The 24,301-nt window shown below is 42.6% G+C and overlaps 1 protein-coding gene across 21 annotated transcripts in view; it reads left to right on the forward strand.

Annotated features, from left to right (window-relative positions):
• The window catches only part of LOC141783213 (traf2 and NCK-interacting protein kinase-like), a 74,758-nt gene that overhangs the window by 29,305 nt on the left and 21,152 nt on the right, over window positions 1-24,301 (forward strand). For 6 of the 21 annotated variants that reach the window (XM_074660357.1, XM_074660364.1, XM_074660356.1 and 3 more), the window contains exons 3-15: window positions 5,709-5,765; window positions 6,747-6,872; window positions 8,949-9,059; window positions 11,241-11,331; window positions 11,793-11,923; window positions 12,009-12,063; window positions 13,424-13,502; window positions 13,604-13,779; window positions 15,659-15,725; window positions 16,049-16,250; window positions 17,595-17,711; window positions 19,228-19,314; window positions 20,909-21,121. In XM_074660357.1, the coding sequence (XP_074516458.1) occupies window positions 5,709-5,765; window positions 6,747-6,872; window positions 8,949-9,059; window positions 11,241-11,331; window positions 11,793-11,923; window positions 12,009-12,063; window positions 13,424-13,502; window positions 13,604-13,779; window positions 15,659-15,725; window positions 16,049-16,250; window positions 17,595-17,711; window positions 19,228-19,314; window positions 20,909-21,121 (1,512 nt within the window). Of the gene's footprint in view, window positions 1-5,708; window positions 5,766-6,746; window positions 6,873-8,948; window positions 9,060-11,240; window positions 11,332-11,792; window positions 11,924-12,008; window positions 12,064-13,423; window positions 13,503-13,603; window positions 13,780-15,658; window positions 15,726-16,048; window positions 16,251-17,594; window positions 17,712-19,227; window positions 19,315-20,908; window positions 21,122-21,439; window positions 22,016-24,301 lie in introns of all 21 variants that reach the window. The other 15 variants (XM_074660359.1, XM_074660365.1, XM_074660358.1 and 12 more) reach the window with 6 other exon arrangements.

The raw sequence follows: 24,301 nt of genomic DNA on the forward strand, positions 1-24,301 counted from the left end.
TATTTTACTGGATGGAACGATCAGAAAAATACCTAAACTCCATTTCCATACAGTAGTTTCCAAACACTGACCTGCAGGGAGGACGCCAAGTAATGACTCCACCATGATGCGTCCGCCTCGAGGCTGATTTGAGATCAGTTTGGTATCAGTTGGCTGTCTCCATCACAGCACGGCCATCCAAGCGGAACAAACATAGTCAATTTGGTCTGTTATCGCTCAAACACACCTGGCCATGCAGGCAGCTTCGCAGCTCCTTATGTGTGTGTGTGTGTGTGTGTGTGTGTGAGTGACAGATGTTTTGCTATCATATTTGGTCAAAAATACTTCTACAGGATTAAAGAGGGGGGAAAACGGTGGATTGGACACATGTGAAAGATAATTTCCTAAACCTCATTGGAAATGTCTCTGTGATGATTGAAGTTAATGCACAGCATGCTCACTAGATAGGAAGTATTAGATGAAAGTATTAGATGAAAGCATTTGTGCGCGCAAGTGTTCAGTACGTGTTTGTTTTGCTTTTGCGGAGACACCCGGGGGCCCGTGTCAGTGCATTGTGGTTTGCAGAAGGGCGCTAGATGCATTAGCAGACGCAAAGTGAAAGGGTTGCAGGGAGCACTCGGCTTGTGTCATATTTGCTCGTCGAGCTCAAAGCTGAACGTTGGCATTAGCGTTCGGCTCAGTCATGTTCACACGGGCTGCTGCCGGTCGGAGCTGCGAGGCATGAGAGAGAGAGAAGGAGACAGAAAAATACAAGGGGCAGGAAAAAGTAAGCGAGACATCTACAGGGAGGAGGGCAGAAATAATGAGAGGCATAAAGAGGAGATTGTGAGGAGTTAAGAGGGTTAGATAATGAGAGAGAGAGAGAGCCAGAGAGAGAGAATCAGAGGGATAAGAGAGGGAGGCAGAGAGAGAGAAAGGGAGAAAACGCAGATCTAGGTCAGAGAGGCAAAGCAGTCAACAATCGAGTGGAGGAAGGGATGAGCAGCCCTGTGAGGCTCAAAGCTCCTCAATCTGAATGGGACGGATCATAGAGAGAGAGAGAGAGAGAGTGGGCCATCCTCAGGAGAGAGAGAGAAGGAGAGAAGGAAGATGACAATTTTATTGTAACACTGTGTGACATCCTCTCTTTTTTTCCATTATTTAAACAGAGCTGGTTATCACGAACCAGCCAACATTATTGTTTCTGAACTGACATGCTCTCAAATTTAGAGATTTGGTGGACTTTAAAACGGCACAATTAAAAAGTAAAAAATCTGATGCTTTTCCAGACTATATCCAGAAGTCGTTCCAAATTAGAGTGAGTCAGTATGAACTGAATGAAGAGGAATTTGCATGTTAATTAAGATTAGAACAAATGCAAAAAAAAAAGGATGTTCAAAGGAGTTAATTTGTGGAATAGTTTTGAAAATAAAATGAAAATGTGTAATGCACTTAATAGATAAACCTGCTGTGATTTGTCACTATTTCAAAAGTAATGACTTATTATTGTTTTATTATCATTATTATTATTTTTAATATGCATTTTAGGGTTGTACTGTGTATTACTTTAATCTGTCAATTAGTTTGTCAGTCATTGGATTGATGTGGTTGTGTTTGGTCTAAAATGTTGGACAACAGTGTAATATGTCCGTCACAAGTTCCCAGAGCTTAAATTAAAGTCTTCAAACTGCTTGTTTTGTGCGACCGACTGTCCAAAACCCAAATTAATTCAATTTGCAATGATATGAAATGGAGAAAAAAAAGCAAATCCTCACATTAATAAAGCTGTAATCAGCAAATATTTGGCTTGATAAATGACATGTTGATGAGACAATTAATTGACCGATGGTTTCATCGCTAATCATTTTATCATCCGTCTTCCCAACTTTGTTTTGGTATCATTGTTACACAGACACATGATCCTGTTAACTGCTTTGGAAATGGCTATTTAACTTCACATTTATATAACCAAAGACACACCCCCCCGTCCCTTCTTTGAATCTGCAAATAAATGAGCAGGGCGAGGACAAAGAGAGAGCGAGAGATGAAGATGAACAGACAGCTGCTAATTCCTTTCTGTTGCTCCTTTCACACTTGGTCATTTAATAAGGCAGGATGACATTACTGCTCTAGGAGGGAAGGAGAGACGGAGGGAGGGAGGGAGGCTGTCAGGTGGCGGAGAGAGTAATGAATCTTTATGTCCAATATCTATCGGACACATTCTCTCTCTCTCTCTCTCGCTCTCTCTCTCGCTCGCTTAGTCACTTTCTAACTCTCTCAATCATCCTCTCTCTCCCTCCCTCTTGTCTCTCTCTGTGTGCACATGTGTGGGTGTTTGCATGAGCTCTTCTGTCTGTGCGAGTAGCGGAGAAAAAGGGAGATCTTTTAGTATTTCGTGTGTGTAAGTGTGTGTGTGTGTGAGAGTTTCTGATTTGTAAGTGGCTGTAATTCCTTTGTTGGTCTCCAACAAAGCCAGTCCTTGTGCTGGTGGAATTGGGGCAGTCTGATCCTAATGAGAAATCCCTGTTCAATCTTTCCAGCTCTTTTTTACTCTCACAGAAGCTGCTGGACTCGCTGTGTGTGAGAAAAAAGAGAGACTGATCACAGCGTTCAGACATCCAGTGGTGCTTATAGTTTGAATTGTGCGGTGCTGGATTGTGTGACACAATGAATTATCATATTAAATCCCCCCTAACTTTCATTTAGCAATAAATCAGCAAGTTTTCAAAGTGTTTTTTTTTTTTTAATTCAAGAGGAGATGTTTAATGAGAAATTTAACTTGTGGATTTAATTTCCCCTTATTCAGGGACTTCTGGTGTTAACATATTGCTAGTCATCTTGTGGGAAACATAGACTGCGTATATATAAAAGGTCTCCCACTGTACAAAAGTGAAGCCAAAATAACCCTGATACGGGAGTTGCCATCTTGAGATTTTGACGTCATTTGGGCGTCTATATATATATATATGATTTTGGCGGTCCATGTGAACCAGCAGCGTGATGTCAGTGTTGCCTTTTTTTTTCCTTAGAACAACAAATCTATTATTGGTATTTTCTTAGTACGACTGCAGTTTCGCTTCAAAGTCAGCGAGACAAGAAAAAAAAAAAAATCTTTGGGGAAAAGTTATTTGACGTGTACTTTGACTTTTTAGTTTGACCCATGTTCCTAACATGGAAGGGGCGGGATTTATAACCTATACTGCAGCCAGCCACCAGGGGGCGATGGAGATGTTTTGGCTTCCCTTTTGGGGAGCTGTCATGTTGTCCATCTTTATAAACAGTCTATGGCGGGAACCCACCGAATGTACAAGTGTAGTTTTCTTCTTACTTGCTGCTCTGAGAACGTGATTGCTTCCTCAAATTAAAGCAAATTATTGTGACCTTTTAAAGCACAATGAAGCAGTTAATGATAAGTGAATGTACTTGTAATATTTATTTTTTTTAATTATATCATATAACATATTTTATATAATTATATATTTGTATTGTAGGGGACCTAATGAGCAAACACATCCCTTTGTGTCCCTAATAGAGATGTGATCACATCATTATGTTGACCTCGGACCAGTTTTGCTACTTTATAAAATTAGAGTGTGAAGGAACAAATGAGCTATTGAACTGCCTGCATTATTTTGCAGTAAATAACTGTATATATACTGTATTGAATAAACTCCGACTCACTATTCATCAAGTAAAGTGAGTTTTGGTGAGCCTGTGGGTCCAATTGATCTGTTAAAAAGCAGCAGAGTGACTAATGGCCAGTGGCACGGTGCAGAGACTGTCCTGCCACTGCACAATCATGAATTGCAAAGCAATGAAACCACCAACTTTTCTTTTGCCATCATATCCAGTACTTCTGTTGTTATTGAAGCATTCCTAGACTCTGTGTTGGCTGCAGCGCTCATTATCAGAATGGCCCTTCGATTAAAGCCCTCAGGAGGCGTTTCGGAGCCAGACCCTTAATGCCATCTGGTTTATAGCTACTGTAACAATTCCACCAAGAAAACAGTCCTGCCCTTGTTTTGACTGTGTGTGTGTGTGTCCTTGACTATGTGTGTATGAGTTTGTTTGTTGCTGCTAAGCTGTTCTGCTCAGACTGTAACGTGCTAATCAGTTGATACCAGACAGGTGGAAGTAATAGCCGTCAGTGGTTTGTAGCGTCTCTAGTCCTGTTAGCTTCATTAGCTAATCACAGGCACAGATGCTCTGTTGCAAAATGAACCACTTGGGTCTTCCATACGCCCCTCAGCTTCCAATCTCCCGGTTCCTCGCCCTCCGAGCTCCCCCAGGCATCTGCCTAGCCTCGATATTACACAACACAGACAAGTCTGTAGGTTGCTATCTGTCTTTCTTGCTCTAACCGAGACACTGTCAGTTGTGTTTTTGACTGCAATTTTCCATTTTTTTACCATTAACATTGGATTGAACTGCAACTTGCAACTACAAGCGAGATCCCAGTGACATACTGGGGTATCATGTCGACCAAGCAATGTAATGCAAGTGCTGTCATGTCCTTGAAGGTCATGGTCAGGGCAGCTGGTGCCTGTTGCATCACAGCCAATTTCACCACCAATCAAAACAGACAATAGGGTATATTTAATAGGCTATGTAGTTGTGTTGTTGTGGGCTTTTTTGTAATATTCCAAAATAATAGTATCCAAACAGTAAGAGATATACATTTAGAATATTTTCTCCCCTCCTTTGGGGCGCCCCTACGTATGCATGGATGGATGGCGTTGCTCCTAGCATTCGCCTATACCGGCGATGCTTAGGGCTGGTTTGGGCCAGGGACACCATATTTTTTGTTTCCATCTGCTGTCAACAATCCATAATTTTTGACCACGTAAAGTTTGTTCAGATAATTGAAAAGTTTTACTTAATATAAAGGGTGAAAAATAAAATCACATTTTGTGTGTTTTCAACTGGTTGTTGCTGAAAACAATACTCACGTGAGCAAACCTTTTAAAGTTAGAAAAAGGTGATGTCACCAATCAGGATTTAGCAATCTTGTAACAGGAGAGACTTCAGAGACCAGGTCCAAAAGCACACTGGAGCACACGGATTTAAGGCAATCAACTTTTATTTCAAACGTTTCCACACCAACTGCATCTTCATCAGGGACTCTGTGTGCACCGTACAGGCCTACTATTCTTTGTGAAACGGTTGAAGCACGTTTAACATCCTTTCTTCACTCAGGATTTAGCAATATTTTAATCGAAATCTGATGAGAGTTGTGGAGTTGTTTTGCTCATGTTGTTCTAAAGAAGCAGATTACTTTAGTTTTTTTACTTTGATTGTTGCTTTCAATATCCCCTCATGCATATTGAATTATTGTTTTAGAGAAATCCTTGATTTGGAAACAAGAGGCTTGAGCAGCATCAGCAAACATTAGTAACTTTGTTTGTTGTCTGTTGTTGGTTCTTGTATTTAAAAGACCTGTCAATCAGTTTGGGAATAATAGCAGTTTACCATCCAGTATTTTGGTGACGGGATGACACTTATGTTGGATTGAGTAAAAATGATGTTTAAGTATCTTCTAAAAGTCAAGGTCACACACATTGTATTTGTTTCTTATTGCACTGGATCTCCTTTGGGGAGCCATGCTCACTATACGTTTTTGAATGTAGTGTTTGATATGCCCTGATACAGTATATAATGCATGTACTGTAAACTGTTAAATTTGTCTCCCTGCATCTCTGACCGTCTCTCTCCTTCCCTCCTTTCACCAGGGTCGCCATGTTAAGACGGGGCAGCTTGCAGCCATCAAGGTCATGGATGTCACCGGGGTGAGACACACACACCTACACGCACGCGCTCACACTACACGCGCACAGCAAAAATCATCTCAAGTGATTACACCGCCGCCGTCGACCGTGTCATCTAATTATGAGCGATGAGTCAGTGCGAGCGTGCACGTGCGATGTGGCGGAGAGGAAACGAGGACAGGCCTATTGCCATGGTAATATTAGCCGGAGGTATTAGGACAGCAGTGTGGTCTCAGACGTGTCTGTAAAAGAAGGAGAGAATCTCAGTTCTATTTAGAGATCCTCTCACCCTACGCCTCCCCGTCAGCACTCGGCTGCCAGCAAAACAATGAAAGCACTGCAGGAATGAAGCAACTAAGGAACAGATGAATGAACAGGAGCATGAATGACTGGCTAAGGAAATGAACATAAGCAGGTGTATGGGGATGAATGAATGAGCAAATTAGCAAAGGAATAGAAGGAATAAACAAATAAATTAAACTGTGTATAAATGACTGTCTGCTTAAATACAATAAAAATAAACAACTGTATTAATTGATGATAGAAAATTAAATGAAACACAAAATTGCTAACTTAATGAGCCGCTAGTGTACAAAAATCAGCTTACTACAACAAATGTTTTTGTTTTCACGGCTGATGAACACTAAATTGAAGTAATCAAGGCGTAATTTTGTGCATAATGAATAAGGAATTATATCGGTAAGTAACCAACTGCCACAAACAACTTGTTTCAAGCAACTGCTTCTTGGCTTTTGTGGCAGTAACCCCCTAAAACGAAAGTAATTAAAAAGTAATGCCATTGTGGATAATTTAGCGCCCAGCTGTGTGCTTTGCAACAGAATTTAAATGGATTCAAAATGCAAATCCATCCTACGACTTCATCCCTTTTTGCTCTATCGCCATCCTATTAATATGTTTGAGGGGTCACAAATGGAGGTTGCGGTTTAACGCCTGTTGAAATCTCTCTCTCTCTCTCTCTCTTCCCGTGTGTGTGTGTGCTAGGATGAGGAAGAGGAGATTAAAGCGGAAATTAACATGCTGAAGAAGTACAGCCACCATCGGAACATCGCCACCTACTACGGAGCGTTCGTCAAGAAGAACCCCCCTGGCATAGATGACCAGCTATGGGTACGCAATTATCTCTGTGTGTTTGTGCATGTATTGTTTTTAGGGCTGTCAATCAATTAAAATATTTAATCGCAAATTAATCACACGTTTTTTATCTGATAAAAATGTACCTTAAAAGGAGATTTGTCAAGTATTTAAATCTCTTTTTAACATGGGAGTGGGCAAATATGCTTGTTTTATGCAAATACATGGATGCATTTATTATTGGAAATCAACTAACAACACAAAACGATGACAAATACTGTCCAGAAACCCTCACAGGTACTGTATTTAGCATAAACAACAACAGCTGTCAGTGTGATGACTTGACTATGACTTGCCCCAAACTGCATGTGATTATCATAAAGTGGGCATGTCTGTAAAGGGGAGACTCGTGGGTACCCATAGAACCCATTTTCATTCACATATCTTGAGGTCAGAGGTCAAGGGAGCATGCCAGTCTTTCGTCTCCAAAATTGAGTGTAATTCGTAGCCTTATTTAGCCTCCTTCGCAACAAGCTAGTATAACATGGTTGGTACCAATGGATTCCTTATGTTTTATTGTTTCATATGATGCCAGTATCTTCACTCTAGCTTTAAAACCGAGCCCGCTACAACCTAAAAATCAAGTTCTGTTAATGCAACTCTACGCGTTTGTATGTGAAAGTGTAAGACGGCTGTAGAGCGCCACAGAGCCGAACAGAAAGAAGAGTCTTTCCATTCTTCACTGTTATGTGAAAGAGTGTGTAGTTTGTTTAGCAGGTTTTGTGTGCACTGGAATATGTACAGTATATATACTTAACGTGCGTGTGTGAAAGATATAAAGGATATGAATTATTGTGTTTGGCTGGCTGGCTGGCTGCAATAAATCATGTGTTAACGCGATCTAAGGGAGCTCTCTCTTCTCTGATCCTGTAGCATTCATCACACTACAATGGGAGGACACACACACACACACACATATGCATATACACACAGCAGCAGCCACATCTACTGGCCGCATAATTCCTCCTGACTCAACAGCTGCCTGTTTTCCCTGCGTGTGTGTGTGCGTGGGTGTGTGTGTTAGTAAGTGCACGAGCTGCGTACTTTGACATGTGTCCCCTTATGTTTATGCATACATGTCTCTTTTGTCTTTGCGTGTCTGAGTGTACGTGCTCAGCCTGGATGAGAGGGGTGGGCCATCAGTCGCCAGCTTCCTCTTCCTCTCCCTGTTATCCAGAGTGATGATCATGAGAGGAGCTTGAAGCGGGGCCAGAACTGACCAGCTGAAGCTTTGCCCGCAAATCTCCTCGGATGGGAGAGAGGGAGAGGGAGAGGGAGAGGGAGAGGGAAAGGGAGAGGGAGAGGGAGAGGGAGAGGGAGAGGGGAGATGAAGCCATGAGGCAGCTTAAGGATGGAGAGAAGAGACGGATGGACAGAATGGACACATTGTGTTTTGGGGTCAAGAGATGCACGACTTGATTCATTCATGTGATCTCGTGACCCCGTTGAGTCAGTTTATGCGGTCGTTTCTGTGGTCGCTGTGGAGTGTGTGACTGGAAGGAGTCTGTAACATGACTGTCTGTGCATGCTGTGTGTTGTTCTCTAGTCTGTATTAGTAATGCTGTTTCAGTTACAGATTATGAGTTTTGTGTATATTCCTTATAAGGAGCATCATGTTTGAAGAAAGAAAGCACTTTTTATTCTGCGCTCATGCGTCAGTAGCGGCCCATAAAAATGAATACATCCAAGAGCGTGACTTTTGGTACTTAAAGGGACTGTTTGTAAGAATCAGAAATGCTTGTTAACAGCGACACCTGTGGCCGTTAAGTCAACGAAAGTGCCTCTTTGACTGATTTATCTGATATCGGCACATAGTATCGGTCAGGCTCTAGTACTTTGATAATATGACCAGTCACAAGACAAAAAGAGAAATGAATCTGCCCACAGAGTACTGTGCATACATAAATAAACAAATACAATTGTTTACTAGCTCCCTGGTTATCTCATTAAGTTGCTTTATGGGAGTTACTGGCTTGTTTAGAACAGATCCCAGACCAGATTGATTCCTTTTGCAGAACAGTCAATAATTAACTTTTTACTGTTTGTGTTTAGCTGGTCATGGAGTTCTGTGGAGCCGGCTCGGTGACGGACTTGATCAAGAACACCAAGGGCAACTCTCTGAAAGAGGAGTGGACCGCCTACATCTGCCGAGAGATTCTCAGGGTGAGTGTCCATGTTACCGAGTCATTGTTTCAACACTACAACAGCCGTCCTTCCATGAGTAAGCAAAGCTTAAAGAAACGGAGCGAGATCCTTGATGTTTTCCTTCTGAATGCATGAATACGACTGTGAGAGATGTGTGAAGAAAAACATCTGTGTGATGATTTATTATTGCTGTTCACAAGAAAAGCATGCAGTTTATCAGACATAATTTATGTAAAATAACAATAATTCACAAATGCTCAAACTCATTGTGCCAAAATGTAGCATTGCAGGTCAGGAAAAAACAGACTGAATCATCTGAAACTATCAGAATTACTTCTGACAAAGGATTATTCCAGATGTGCATTTCATTTATTTCCATTTTTCCTTTCAAGTTCATATGATAGTTCTGAAAGTTTTCTGAAAGAAAACAGTTAAAGTTTGTGTCCTTCCAAACCAAGGGAACAAGACATGTCTGAAGCAGAGAATCTCCATTGCAGAAGCTTAGATAATCAACACTTAAACACAGGCGTGCAAAAATACATTTACACACCTGTTTTTCTTCTATGTAACTGTCATTCTCTGATGATTTATGCTTCGTTCCCTTAACTACTTCCTTGTCCTGGCACAGGTACAACATACCTTAATCCGACTGATTAAGTAGAATGATCTAACAGTTTCAGCTCAGGCCACAGTTCACTTTTAGAGCACTAGAATACTGAACTAATGAGCTTATCTTCTGTGTGTTATTTTCTTTTTAGTTTAAAATGTCCCCTGTGCAATGTAAACTAATAGCTACTATTGTAGTATACTGTAGTAGAAAAATAGGATAATGCCTTTTCCCCGTTGTCTTAATTAAAATCAGGGTTTATTGCGTAGAAGAAGTATATTTTAAAGCATTTCATCACATCTAACATAGGAAAACAAACTTTTCAGTATTCAGCAGTTTCTTAAAGATGGTAATATCCTTAATTCACTGCTTTCAAACTTTTACACTTCTATTCTTTTTTCAAATATTGATTGAAGTTCTCGAGGCATTGGATTCTCATTTAACATAATAATGTAATAGCTTCTCTTCATTCTCACTTCATTGGTATTTTATACAGTAATTGACCTGTTCTTTCCACATTTTATCTCTATCTGTTTTTTGGTGCTTAGGGCGATAGCCTCAAACAGACGCAGACGCCTCAACTGAGGCAACAATGATTTCCTTTCATCCACTTTTATTTCTTCTTTCACCCCTCGTCTCTCTGCTTCCTGTCTTCCTGCTGTGACTTGCTCTTGTTTCTTTGTGTGCCTCTGTCCCCTTACATTTAGTCTCTCTGTCCTCTCCCCCTTTGTCTGTCTTTTATCTTGTTGTTTTCCGTCCTTTTCCTGTCTTCCCTGTTCACATTTCTACCCTCCCAACCTCCCACCCATTTCTCTGTCGTTTACTTATTATTTCAGTTGCTGTACAGAATAGAGAAAGACACTTCACTAGAAAAATAAATATTAAACTTTCAGAGCATAAATACCTGACACATTTATGTATTTTGCTTGGATTCAATATACTAAAAATCCTATATATATGTGTACATTTAATTACGCTAGCAAGAGGGACCATCTCATGCAATTCATTTCCTAATTCTATTTGATCGTTTAGAGACAAAATGCCTGATATCACAGCTGTATTCAACATTTATTCTCTCAGTATATTGAATAGTTGACTTTCCTGACGAAATGTTGAACAGGTGGTGTAGTATGCTCCAAAATTGATGTACAAATACTGCTGCTACTACATCTACTTCTAAGACAGGTAACACTACTAAAAAGTAGAGCTGCAACGATTAATCTATTTATCGATTAGTTGTTTACTATTAAGTGAACCGCCAACTATTTTGATAATTGATTAATCGGTTTTAGTAATTTTTTTAAGAAATAAACATTTTTCACAATATTTTGACATTTTATAGACCAAACAACTAACAGATTTATCGACATTAAAATAATCGTTAGTTGCAGCCCAGGTAATAAGCTTTCTCTTTTTGTGCACAGGGAGGTCAGAGGTCATGGTCATCTACACAGTAGTAACTGGAGCTGTTAGTCCTGTTCAAGGACAATTCCTTTTGGAAATAAGCTCTTTAAATAACAATAATAATAATAATAATAATACTAATAATGACTTGGCGTTCCTTCTCTGTGTGTCTCTGTTGCTGTCTGCAGGGTCTGACTCATCTCCACCAGCACAAGGTCATCCACAGAGACATCAAGGGACAGAACGTCCTGCTGACGGAGAACGCAGAGGTCAAACTAGGTCAGTCTGTCATCGAACCCCACTTGACAAAACGGCTTTAGGATTGGGAGGGCAGGAGGAGGTATACGGTTTCAGATGGCTCAGATGTGTGTGTGAGGTTTTTCTTTCTTCTTTTATGCTGAATACCAGCCTACTCATCTCTCTGTAGCTCTGCCACTGTTCCTGGTGCAGACTGCTGAAGAAGGGACTCTCTCTCTCTCTCTCCCCCTAAAGCCCAGTAGGGAGGGGATTATAAAGTGTGTGTGTGTGTGTGTTTGTAAATTGGGCGAGCTATTGCAGGTTGAGCAATTCGTTCCTGTTCAGAGTCCATTATGGAATTTAGTAAAGCCCATTGGTGTCAGCCCACACACACACACACACACACACACACACACACACACACAAAGAAACACAGTGAAAAACAACCATTTAAATAAACTGCAGACAATATGCTGAAGTATTGTATTTTTTTTGCCCTGTAGTGGACTTTGGCGTGTCAGCCCAGTTGGACAGAACAGTAGGAAGGAGGAACACGTTTATCGGGACGCCATATTGGATGGCGCCAGAGGTTATCGCCTGCGACGAGAACCCTGAAGCCACGTACGACTTCAAGGTGCTTCAACAACCTCCCGGCCGCTGTCCGTTACGCTGTTTGTGATCACCCTGAGTACTTATGCACTGTGTCTCTGTCATTGCAGAGTGATTTATGGTCGCTGGGAATCACAGCAATAGAGATGGCTGAAGGAGCACCACGTACGTACCCAGTCAAAAACACACACCTCTGCAACACATCACTATAATCGGGTGTCCAGGCCAATGCAACTCATCTTTAGCCATACTTTTAATGAGGGCAAAGGAGCGGTTATACAATTGGTTGTCAAATTGCTTCTTCTTTTTTCTTTTCTTTCCCTCATTACCTTATTCCCAGAGGTTGCACACAGTCATTGTGATGATTGAAATTTTGTATAACTTCTGGTGAGAGTCTGCCTGAGCTACGGTCGGTAATTGACTGTAATAATGAAGGACATAATTTAGTTTTGTCCAGGTTGTTCAGTTCTAGTAGTCGAGGAGAGTACAATGCTGTTTTGGAAGAAGACCTCCAACTATATGAGAATATTTCAGTGTGTGCTTCACAAATTGGACATAAGATATGGGTTTAGACTCAGTAAACACAAATTAATCACATTAGGATGCCAGCAATTGACCGATCTTCAGTCCTGCCCCCCCTTAGTTTACTGTTGCTAGGTCGGACAAGCTTGACAAATAGAAACATACTTCAACATACTTCGGGTCGGCACAAAGCAGAGATAATATAACGAAATCAAACAAAATCATGCAAATCAGCGGCCTGCAGTCGGAGCTCCGGCGGGAGGTGGAAAGCTCTGCGCCCGGCGGCAGCGGCTCCTCCTCCAGCCATGAGCCAACACTGACCCCACGCTGCTGGAGACCCAGGCCGTATTGTTGGGACCGCTGGAGAGAAGGGAGGCACGGGAGAACCAGAACCAGGACTGCACAAAACGATAGTTCCTTATTGTAATAGAAGTCATAGTAGTGTTACATTTGAACAGAGATAGCATGTCATAGTACTGTACATGTATAACCCAACAGGAAAGGGGAAAGTTGAGGTTCAGCCAGGTTCCAAGCCTGCTCAAATGTTATTGGAGCACAGAGCGAAAAGGGGCGGGACTTAGGAAGAGTCAATTGCTGAAAACTCGTGGCACGTCACGTGGCACACATAGGACGAACTAAAAGCCGTGAACAAAAATGATCCCAAATATTAAAACATCTTTTAATCTGGGTATCGTTTTGAGCTGAAGACTAGTTAACCCCTGGCTAGGTTTGACAATGTGAAGTTTGGATATTAAAAACCCCAAATAACCAGATGTTATAGTGCCCATTATGTGAGATGGATAACCAACCTAGGTGTTCTTCAAGACGACAAGACCTAAGAGTGTGTGTTACACTAATAGATTATTATCAGTATTGACAGCGTATTGATCAGATGAGGGCTAACTCCAGCTGGCTTTGACTATATGCCATGATAATGTTCATCACAATTAGCTAGAAACATTCACCCTACAGTAACTCACCCACCTGATATCTGAATCTTTAGCGCTGTGTGACATGCACCCAATGAGAGCCCTCTTCCTCATCCCACGCAACCCCGCCCCCAGACTCAAGTCCAAGAAGTGGTGAGTGGGAATCTTGCAACACTATCAAGAGCAGGATAATCAGTTCAGTCAAACACTGCGGGTTATTTATTTACTTCTTTGGTGTGTGTTTGTGGTTTCAGGTCGAAGAAGTTCCAGTCGTTCATAGAGAGCTGTCTGGTGAAGAGCCACAGCCAGAGACCGAGCACGGAGCAGCTCCTCAAACACCCGTTCATCAGAGAACTGCCCAACGAGAGGCAGATCCGCATCCAGCTGAAGGACCACATCGACCGCACCAAGAAGAAGAGAGGAGAGAGGGGTGAGGGAGAACATGTGTTTTATAGACGTGCACGTATGGATTTAAACGCAGATGTAAACGCATAATTTACACACATGTTGGCGGAGGAGGTGGAGCGACTGATTCATGAAGTAGTTACGCTTGATAGATGCCCGCAGGAGTTAGCTGACGTTAAAAGGAGAGTTTCCTTTGTATACAGTGATGCAATGATGATGCTGTATATCACAAAATTGTGTCATATTAGTGGTTCACTTACTCAAAATGTTTCACTAAATGTGACACTAAAATTCACTTCTAAATCCAAAATTAGACGCCGTCACTTTATTTATGACAAAATTGACGAGTTCTATTCATTAAAGAAAGTTGATTTAGTAAAAAAGACTAATTTAATACGCTGAATCACTTTATTCAAGGATTTCGTTTGAGGATTTGTAATTTTTTTTCTAGAGTGATTATGTCCACTGCTCTATTCGATATCCAGAGCATTAATATAGCAGCAAACAACTATTTGCTATGTAAAGATATAGAGGAGTAATGTCTACCTGAGCAGAGAACGAAGTCACTCTGCGTCTGGGTGTGTTGTAATCAAAGCTACTCCTTGCTTTGTTGACATAGTCGGTCCGGCCGTGTGTGCCTTTGAGTGTGTGTTCGTGCATGTAAGCGTGCCCCAATGACTAGCTCACGACTGCCGTTCTGCACTGCTCTCATACGGCAATTACTTGTTGCCGTTGTTTTCACTGTTAGTGCTGTTAGCACCGATAGCTTCGAGCCGCCGGCTCAGCTGTAGCCATGTTGAGCCTCGCGGAGGCAATACAAATGCTCCCAATCTTGCATTTAGCACATTTAAACTATATGACAAATACATGTTTTATGTGACTGTTTCACAATTAAAGTCACCCTGTGTTTCGCCAATTGAATGCTTTTAATGTGAAGCAGCAGCAGTAGGGAATGTTGTTATGCATTATCAATAACTCAATACAGCTCTGATACGGCTGTCGGTGTGTGAAATTAAAAACGGTAATGCCGAATTACACACATTCATTGTTTCCTGTGAATCCAGCGTGAGAATGGCGGACTCCGCCACTAACAATGAAAACTAATATATCGACAGGTAACTACAGAATCTATATATGTTGAATCGCCATTACTGAAAACCATAAATAGGATCAAACACAGGGTTTGATTTCATGAAAATGAAGGATTATAACTTCACAGTGCAGCAGACACACCCATTACATTCAGTGTGTGACACAGATACACACTTAAACACACAATCGACTCTTTGCACCCATAAAAAACAAAGAGATGTAATACACTTTTAGACACACACACAGACGCAAATTCTCCCACACACTCGTGTGCCGTCACAGTGACAAACACACACACACAGTTTGAGTGATAGACTGACAATCGCACACAGGACTGCGCCAGTAAGAACCACATTAACCGCTCCAAGAAACAACAGACTGCGGGGCGGACGTCGTGATGATGTATAGAAATGTCTTGTCATTGTGGAGACGGTGGCTTCCTCCAGCTGTCACTTTGTCACTTTCGGAGGACAGGTCCGCGTGGACGTGTCTCAGGAAGAGCCGGAGCCGCCGCCTCTACAACCGTTATGCTTTAAAGCCCCGTTCGACTGAAAGAGCTCCGAGCTAATGTTCCCCACCTCGCTACACACAGTGAAATTACAATTTATACTCGTATTCAAAGCGGCTAAAAGAAAGTGCCTTGAAGGAGTGTGGATCTGGGAATGCCAGAATCGTAAGCAGCTCAGCAATGAGCAAAGGTAGTTCAAGTGAAAAATGAAAAATGTGAAGTGGAATGGCTTTGCTCTCTGCTGGTTATTACCTTACTCATATGGTTTTTATTTGTTTACAATTTTTCTTTCTCTCTCTATCAGACGAGACAGAGTACGAGTACAGTGGCAGTGAAGAGGAGGATGAAGAAAGAGACATGGGTGAACCAAGGTCAGTATCCTCACACTTGTACGAATATAAACTAGAGCTGTCAATCGATTCAAATAGTTAATCGCGTGATTGTCCATAGTTAATCATGATTAATCACAAGTTAATTGCACATTTTGTATCTGTTCAAAATGTACCATAAAGGGAGATTTAAAACTTTAAAACTGAGCCCGTTACAACCTAAAAATCGCAAGTTGCGTTAACGTGTTATTATCACGTTAACTTTGACAGCCCTAATATAAACACAACTTTTTTTTCCTAAAAAACATTGACATCTTATCACTAACTCAAAATCACCTTGCTCTTCTCACTGGTCCATTTGACAGCTCCATCATCAACGTCCCCGGAGAGTCGACACTGAGGCGGGACTTCCTGCGCCTCCAGCTGGCCAATAAGGAGCGCTCGGAAGCGCAGCGGCGGCAGCAGCAGCTGGAGCAACAGCAGAACGAGGAGCACAAGCGCCTGCTGTTGGCTGAGAGACAAAAACGCATCGAGGAGCAGAAGGAGCAGAGGAGGCGCGTGGAGGAGGTTAGCTGGAGGAGGCACTAGCCATGACTTTTGACCTTGTTGAATGCAAGCAGCTTATATGAAAAATTGTTAACACTTAATTTTACAGGGTCGCAAATTTCATGGTATTTAAGTGCTAATCAGCAAGAAACCTATTTGAAATTTCTTTGGAATTACTGACAAATTATCCCAATATTTACCTCAAAATGTATCGAAAATTACTTTATTATAAACATAATTTTTATTATAATATTCCGCTATTTCCCAATAGCTGGTAATTTATTTAATATATTTCCAGGAAAAAGAATACAAAGTTAATTGATATGCTTGATTTCCATGTCTGCTAATAAATAGATAATAATTAGCAAATAACTTCTTTGAAATTTCTTAAAAAACAAATCATTACATTAGCCACCAGGTTACATTTGTGTCGACAAAAAGTCACACAATATTGAGATTTGTGCCTGATCAGAAGTGTCTTCTATTAGTTTTGGTTTTCCACCTCCGATGAAGAGCAGCGCACAGCTGCTTCTCAAGCCTAAGGGCCCTATTTTAACCATTATATGCTATTTTAGCATATAATTATTAAATAATGTTTATAATAAAGTAATTTTTTGATACATTTTGAGGTAAATATTGGGGTAATTTGGCAGTAATTCCAAAGAAATTTAAAATAGGTTACTTGCTAATTATCACCTAATTACCATGAAATTTGCGGACCTGTAAAATGAAGTGTTACTGAAAAAGGTACACAAGTATATACGTTTTTAACATGCATAGCCCAAATTTACATCCCCAATGGAAGCCCTCTGTTTGGCTCTCGTCTTTTAAACACTTTAAAGCCTATTTGCAAACATAATTCGTCCCATTCTGGCACTTCAAACTTACAAAAACCTTTCGTTCACCATTTGGTAGAGGTTGCAGTAGAAAGGGAGAGCGGTACAGAGACAGACACACACACTCAGCCTTTCCCCAGTGTCCCTCTCTTAGTTCCAGAGAGCAGGCTTATAGAAGAAAATCCTTAGCCCATAATCTGTGCGCTCTCTCTGGGTTCCCACCAGGGTTTGCCTCCCGACGCACGGCTAAGCACCATGACTCGTCTCAACTAACATGACCCTTCCACTCGAGGCCAAGTGTGTGTCTGTGACTCTGTGACATGTTTTTGTGACAAGTGTGAATGCCCTATTACAAGCAAAGACACATTGCGGAAGGAATGAAATTTAGTAAAGATTGCAAAAAGAACGATGATCAAATGAGTTCACATATCAAAGCGTGTGTGTGTGTGTGTGAGGATCTCTGCTGAGACAGGATTTCTTAATTCGTGTGAAAACATTGCGTTGTGTGTTTCTCGTGTCGTCCTGACAGCAGCAGCAGCGAGAGCGCGAGCTGAGGAAGCAGCATGAGAGGGAACAGAGGAGGCGCTACGAGGAAATGGAGCAGCTCCGTAGAGAGGAGGAGAGGAGGCACGCGGAGAGAGAGCAGGTTTATACACTTACTGTAATATTATGTGAACTCACATACTACTGTATGAAGACAGACAGTATGGTGCCACAGAAATGTGTGACCTATGAGTCCAGAATCCTTCATTTGCCCTTCAACTCTCTGTTTCTTTTCATGGCAGCGTCTTCCTCTGTCCTCCTGAGTCACACTGATTTTACTTGTCTCCTTAAATTACCTCAGTGGCGTATTTCCCTATTGTTTTTTGTTTTTTTCAGGATTTCAGATTCAAACACGCAGAACTCTGACATTTTATATCCCATGAAGCAGTTGCGCTACAGTATGCTTTGTTATTAGTTCACTTTCTTCTTATCACCTCCTGGATCTTTACATGCAAAAACACGACTTTCTTCTGTCTCTGATTAAATTTTTTTTACCACATCTAAAGGCCTTTACACACCGGGGGCGTGATGACTAAACAACATAAAAAAAGCTAAATACTCACCTGCCAATATTATATGCCTAGGGCTTTTATTGTGAAAGGTGAGAACAGAAGGAGTGGATCTGGTCTGCGCTGCCTTTGTCAAGATTGAAAGGAGTGATAAAGTTTGACGTCCTGGTATCCTGCTATAGCGAAGGCATGGCCCGCCCTGCTCTGCCTCTGACTGGCTAGTACTCCTTGCCTTCGTTGGTTGGATTGGTTAGGTTTAGGCATGAGGAATGAGATCGGTTAGGGTTAGTGTAAGAATATCATGGTATCATGTCGCTTTTTCGCCGAGTCATAAGTAATATTTGCACTCTGTGTGAAAGCATTCATGAAAAAAACAAGAGTTCGAAAGAATATATTGACGTGCGATTAAAAAAAAAACGGTGTGTAAAGGCCTTTAAAGTGTCAATAGACAACTTTGTTAAATGTTTTCAAAGATGCACAAAAAACAAATATTGAGCAAATAGCATATCATCAAGATGCGCTCAGTGTTTTTGATATAATATATCAGAGCTTGGGTCCCTGTATGATATTGTCAGACTGGAAACTGTTGTAGCCTTTGAGATCTAAATGTAACAGGTTTAGTCATCGGCGCTGTTTGCTTCTCAAGCTACTATTTCTGGGATTCTTTTTCTATTTCTGGTTCTGCTCTTGTGTGCATTTTTAAATGTTCTGTATCTTCCCCAGTAGCCTACCTCTTTCTGCTTTCTTTCCATCATCCTCTCGTTGAACTTACTGCTGTTCTGATGTGTATTTTTTGTCTGTGTCCTGCTCCCTCTGTATCGCTCCGCTGCTCTCCTCCCACGCTTTCCAAGTGTTTTGGAAAGATATATTCAAACCTCTTCTTCTTTTTCCTCTCTGTCTCTTTGTCATATTTCCTCTGTAACACATCACTATTGTTCGAGAGCACGGTCTCCTTAGCTTCATCTTCTCTCATCTTCTCTCCTCATTCACAGCCTCCTCGGGAGATTATCTTCTCTACATCTCTTTCTCTCTCTCTCTGTCTGTGTTCAGATTTCCTGATTTTTTTACTCTCGGTCTATTTCTATCTCCTTGTGCCGACACGCTGCTCAGGAGTATATCCGTAGACAGCTGGAGGAGGAACAGAGGCAGTTAGAGATTCTCCAGCAGCAGCTACTACAGGAACAGGCGTTACTGATGGTAACCATAGTGCTACTACTGCTCCCCATCTGTGCTGTGTAGCCCCATAACCCCACTGCATGCACCCCAGTGGCAGCTTTACAGTGAGGAAACCTGTTAGCTCCACATCCATTTGAGGAAAAACCGGAAGCGAAACAATGAATTGCGTGTTGAATGTATTCAGATCACTGATTGCATGAATTTACTTGGCTGGATCTCAAAGGATTCCCCAGAGGGGGGGCAGAAAAAACAGTTTGGTTTGCCCAAAATCATGTTGGCCCACACAACGTGAGAACAACTGAGAGGAAATAGGACATTGTTGTTTCCCTCAGAGGGTTTCTCTCAGTGCCCCAGTCTTATCTGGGGCAACAGTTCTTTATTTTATTAGTGCGATGTATCCACAGTATGTCTCGTAGTATTTGTCCATGCGTCCTATTTGAAGAGAAATATATTAAAGGAAACCTTTTGAGATCCAACCCATGTAAACTCCACAGGCCACAGCAACAAATCCCAGGGATGTGTTGAAGCCCGAAAAATGGCAGCTTCCCCTTCCCTTCATACCGCCATCCTTCCTTCCTTCCTTCCTTCCTTCCTTCCCTCTCAGTACCTACCTTCCTCTCCCCTGTCTTGTAAGATTTGCCTCATGTCCAGTAAGTTCCTGGTCCCCTTTATCCATCATCAGCCTTACAAATGTGGTTATAATTGTGCAAGGTGTGTGTGTTTGTGTTCCATATACATGATTCCAGTTGTCAATATTTGTGTGTGTCAGTTGTGTTTTGCAATATTTGTTAACGGATGGCTCCAATCTGACTTTAGAAACAGGCTCGTTGCACACATAGTAGGGATGCACCGATCCAACACTTTCAGTCCTGATACCCAATAACGATACCGAGTACCGATCTGATACCAGTGTTAAATTAATGAGATGTATGCCTCACTGTGTGGAAGTGACTGGGATCATTCTTTTATGTGTAAGGCAACATCAGGCTTCACTTGAACATTGCTTTCCTAACTTTGTAAAACAAAATGTGACCAGTAAATACACAGATATACATCTATTTAATTGTTCTTTATTTAATAAATCGTGCACCAGCGACTTGGTAAAAGAAATCTTCAAAATTGTAATGTAAACCTTTTTAATGCAGCAACTAATTGGTCAAAACGTAATCAGGAATTCAAATTCCAGTATATAACATATATAGTATATAAACATAGAATTGAATTGAATAGATCGGCCCCATTGTCACCGATATCCGATCCGGTATCGGTGCATCCCTAACACATAGTATTTGCACATACGCACAAAACAGATAACAGATAATCTCAGCTTCCCATTTAGGATAACCAGTCAAGTTGTCCTAAAGCACACATCTGGGAAGTTTTAATAAATAATAAGAAGTATTGCAACGACTAATTGCAACGACCGATAGATTGAAAATTGCACAATAATGACTCGCCTGTTTTAGTGTTGACCTCTGTGTCTATCACTACTTTCTCTTCCTCATCTTCTCTGCCCTCCTCTTAACCTTCCTTCCTCTCTCTCCTTCTATATCCATCTGTCTGTTTTGCTCTCCTGTCTCTCATCTCTCATACCCCCCCCCTTCTTTCCCTCCAGGAGTACAAACGTAAGCAGATAGAGGAGCAGCGGCAGGCGGAGCGGCTACAGAGGCAGCTCCAGCAGGAGAGAGCCTACCTGGTGTCTCTACAGCAGCAGCAGCAACAACAACAGCAGCAGCAGCAGCAGGAGGGAAGGCAAGCGGAGAAGAAGCCGCTGTACCACTACAAAGATATCATCAATCCTAATGACAAGCCCGCCTGGGCTAAAGAGGTAAGCCACAACATGCATGAAAGCCATGCATGAATAGGTGATGAGGTATTTTCTACAATTGTGAAATTGTTTTTGTAAAGTGAGGAAAAGTAAAATGTATTTTGATGATCCTTTTGGAAATCAACCCCTGTTGTACATTAAACACACCCAGTGGCCTTCTTGTGTTGTTGATGTCTCATTCAGCAGGTCTTACTAGAAGCAGTGGCCCTCGCTTTTTGAATCTGAAGATGTTTGACGCCGCTGCTTCGATAATCACAGTGCGATGTCTGCTTTGTGTGTGTGTTTTGTTGCTCACCTTCCTCTGACTCTGACTCCTAGGTCCCGAAGCAGCAGCAGCATGTTCAGGGTAACCCGCCCCGCTCCCAACTACGACACCACCAGTCATTCAACCAACCGGCTTCATCCCCTGGCTTTCACGGCCAGCACAGAGCTCAGGTCCCTAGGCGAACCGCGTCCCACGGTCCCCAGCATCTCCCCACCCACCTCCCCGACATCCGTATTTCACCAGACCCCGGAGAACCCCTCGATCCGGGGCTGAAGCAGGAGATAAGTCAGCAAGTCAGAGAGTTCAGGGCTAAGAATCTCAGACAGAGGAGCCGCAGCCCGGGACACATCCAGGAATACAGCCATGCTCCTGGCCAAGGGCCCAGTATGGGACCTAGTATGAGTCATTCTGGTCCAGGGCCAGTCAGCCAGTCTAATCCAGCAAACAACCTTTATCCTCTGGGGCCCCAAAAAGAGAAGCCCAGAGACAGGCCTCTCTCTGCCCCCGGTCAGGCAGCCATCCAGGGGCTAATGTCTCAGGACCCTGAGCTTAAGGCCCTTCAACCTCATCCTCAGTCGTCCAGACACCAGTCCGTATCTAACCCTGTATGCATCCCAGAGGTGAAACTGGTTAGTTGCAGTCGTCGCAGCAGGTCTCACTCACCTTGCAATAGAGTAGACGTAGATATAGAACCGTGGTGGCTAGAGATGAGGTCAGCTGTCAGCTCTGAGCACCTCATGGTGCCCGGTGACTGGGAGGTCCCAACTGACACAACTGACCCCCTCTCTCAATCCTACCCTTACACTGCTCTCCACTCCGCCCTATCTGGACACAGGAGCTCCTACTCACCTGCCTCTAGCACTTTTCTTCAAGTCCCTAATAACCACCCCTTACTTTCCCTTACTTCTGATGGGGACAGAAGAAGAGCAAGCATGTGTGACCTTAGTGCTTCTGCCCCGTCAGACATACTCAGGCAGAACCTGGCTGAGTGCAGACTAATGAGTAGTTGCTCTTCTGACCACTTGCCACACATCTCTTCAAGGACTCCAGCTGCTTGGCTGGGCCTTTCTCCTCGCACCTCTCCACAAACCTCTCCACAAACCTCTCCACGAACCTCTCCCTCGTCCTCAGGCCATTGGTCCTCTGACACATTTTCCCCCCAATTCTCTCCCAACACCCTCGTGTACAACAAGCCCCGGAGATTTTCTCCACCTTTCCATGGCCAACTCCTCCAGCCCAACCAGGCCTCCTATCCCCTCCCCGTCAGAATCTGTACCCCTCACTGCTCCCCGTACGGCTCTCCCTTCGGATCCCAGACCCAGCTCTGCATCTGATCTGTTGAGTGCTAGACCCTGGTCCTAAGCACACATGAATAGGAACACACACACATGTTTTTGTACTTCTATCTTTGTGACTGAAATAACGCATTACCTAGCCCCAAATCCTTACCGTAACCATAACAACTGCATGCTGAACTCCAACCCTTATCTAATCGTTGTACCTTTAGTAGTGGTTGATGCCACTTTAAGAGGTTGGTACACATAATTCGGGGGATCTATTAGCAGAAATGGAATCTAATATTCAGAACTATGTTTTCATTAGTGTTTAATCACCTGAAACTAAGAATTGTTGTGTTTTCGTTAGCTTAAAATGAGCCCTTCATATCTACATTGTGAGCGGGTCCTCTTCATTGAGTCCGCCATGTTGCACCGCCATGTTTCTACAGTAGCCCAGAACGGACAAACCGAACACTTTCACATTTTTACATTACCCGAAGGCCCCCGTAGTTCTCCGATGTGCTTGTGAAACGACGGTAAAGTGAGCTGCAGAGTGCAGAACCGTAGCACCGCCAGCCGCCGCCTGACTTCCATTGCTCCTAAAGTAGTGTTATTATGGTAAGAATGGCCTCTGAGCGAAGCGAACGGCGTTACCACAGTCTTGGAAAGGGAGGAGTGAGCGGAAGGGCACTCATTTGGTTGCAATTTGCAACCAGACCACGAGATGTCGCCAAATCCTTTTTAAATAACAAAAGGAAAAGTTACAATCGAATCTTTAAAACTGTAGTCTGAAAAATGTGCCCACCTGGATACAAATCAAAACATCTACTGCCTCTTAACCAAAACCTAATCCTAAACTTAACCCTTAAACCAAGTCTCAACCCTCAAACTGCCCTTTGTCAAACATGTCTTCACTTTTCAGAAAGCATCCCCACTCTCAAAGTCTAAAAGTCACATTAGTCCTCACAAAGATAGAAGTGCAGGAGCACACATGCATAATGTACATACATACAAACGCACATTAACATAAGTTAAGGATCTGTAAATATATCTACATTTATCTCTACAAAGATTTTATTCTTCACTACATGTTTGTTTATACTGAACATTTTTAATACTGGAAACATTCTCTACTGGGTCTGAGATCTGGAGGAGAGGTGCCGAAACGCAGGGACAGTTTCTCATATCACCCTCATCCAGTGGTAGCTTAGTTAACCACAGCCCAGCCAACCCAACCCCCCCACTCTGCTAGCCACCTTATCACCCTTACCACCCGGTGCCACACAAAACGCCATTGCAAGCCCGCTCCTAGCCGCCATATTGGTGTCGATGTCATCGGGGAAACCCACCCATCCCAACTTCTTTCTAGGTCAGTCAACCGGTCGATCAAATCCCGGCTTGGTGGTGATGGGTGCTGGCCAAGTGGTGGTGGGACCCTTTTAACAAACCTGGATCCTCAGAGGACGCCCTCTGTCCTCCATCTGCTCTCCTTCCTAATCTTTTTCTCTGTCCTTTCTTAGTGTAGATGCGGCAGTGGGCACAATTAACCTCCTCTAATGCTCTGTTTTAACCTCTTAGAATGGTAGAAGGGGCTTTTGGGTGGTAGGCTGGAGATTAGGGCTGGCGATACGATACGTA

This window comes from Sebastes fasciatus, chromosome 15 (assembly GCF_043250625.1).
Source record: "Sebastes fasciatus isolate fSebFas1 chromosome 15, fSebFas1.pri, whole genome shotgun sequence".
Lineage (NCBI taxonomy): Eukaryota > Metazoa > Chordata > Actinopteri > Perciformes > Sebastidae > Sebastes > Sebastes fasciatus.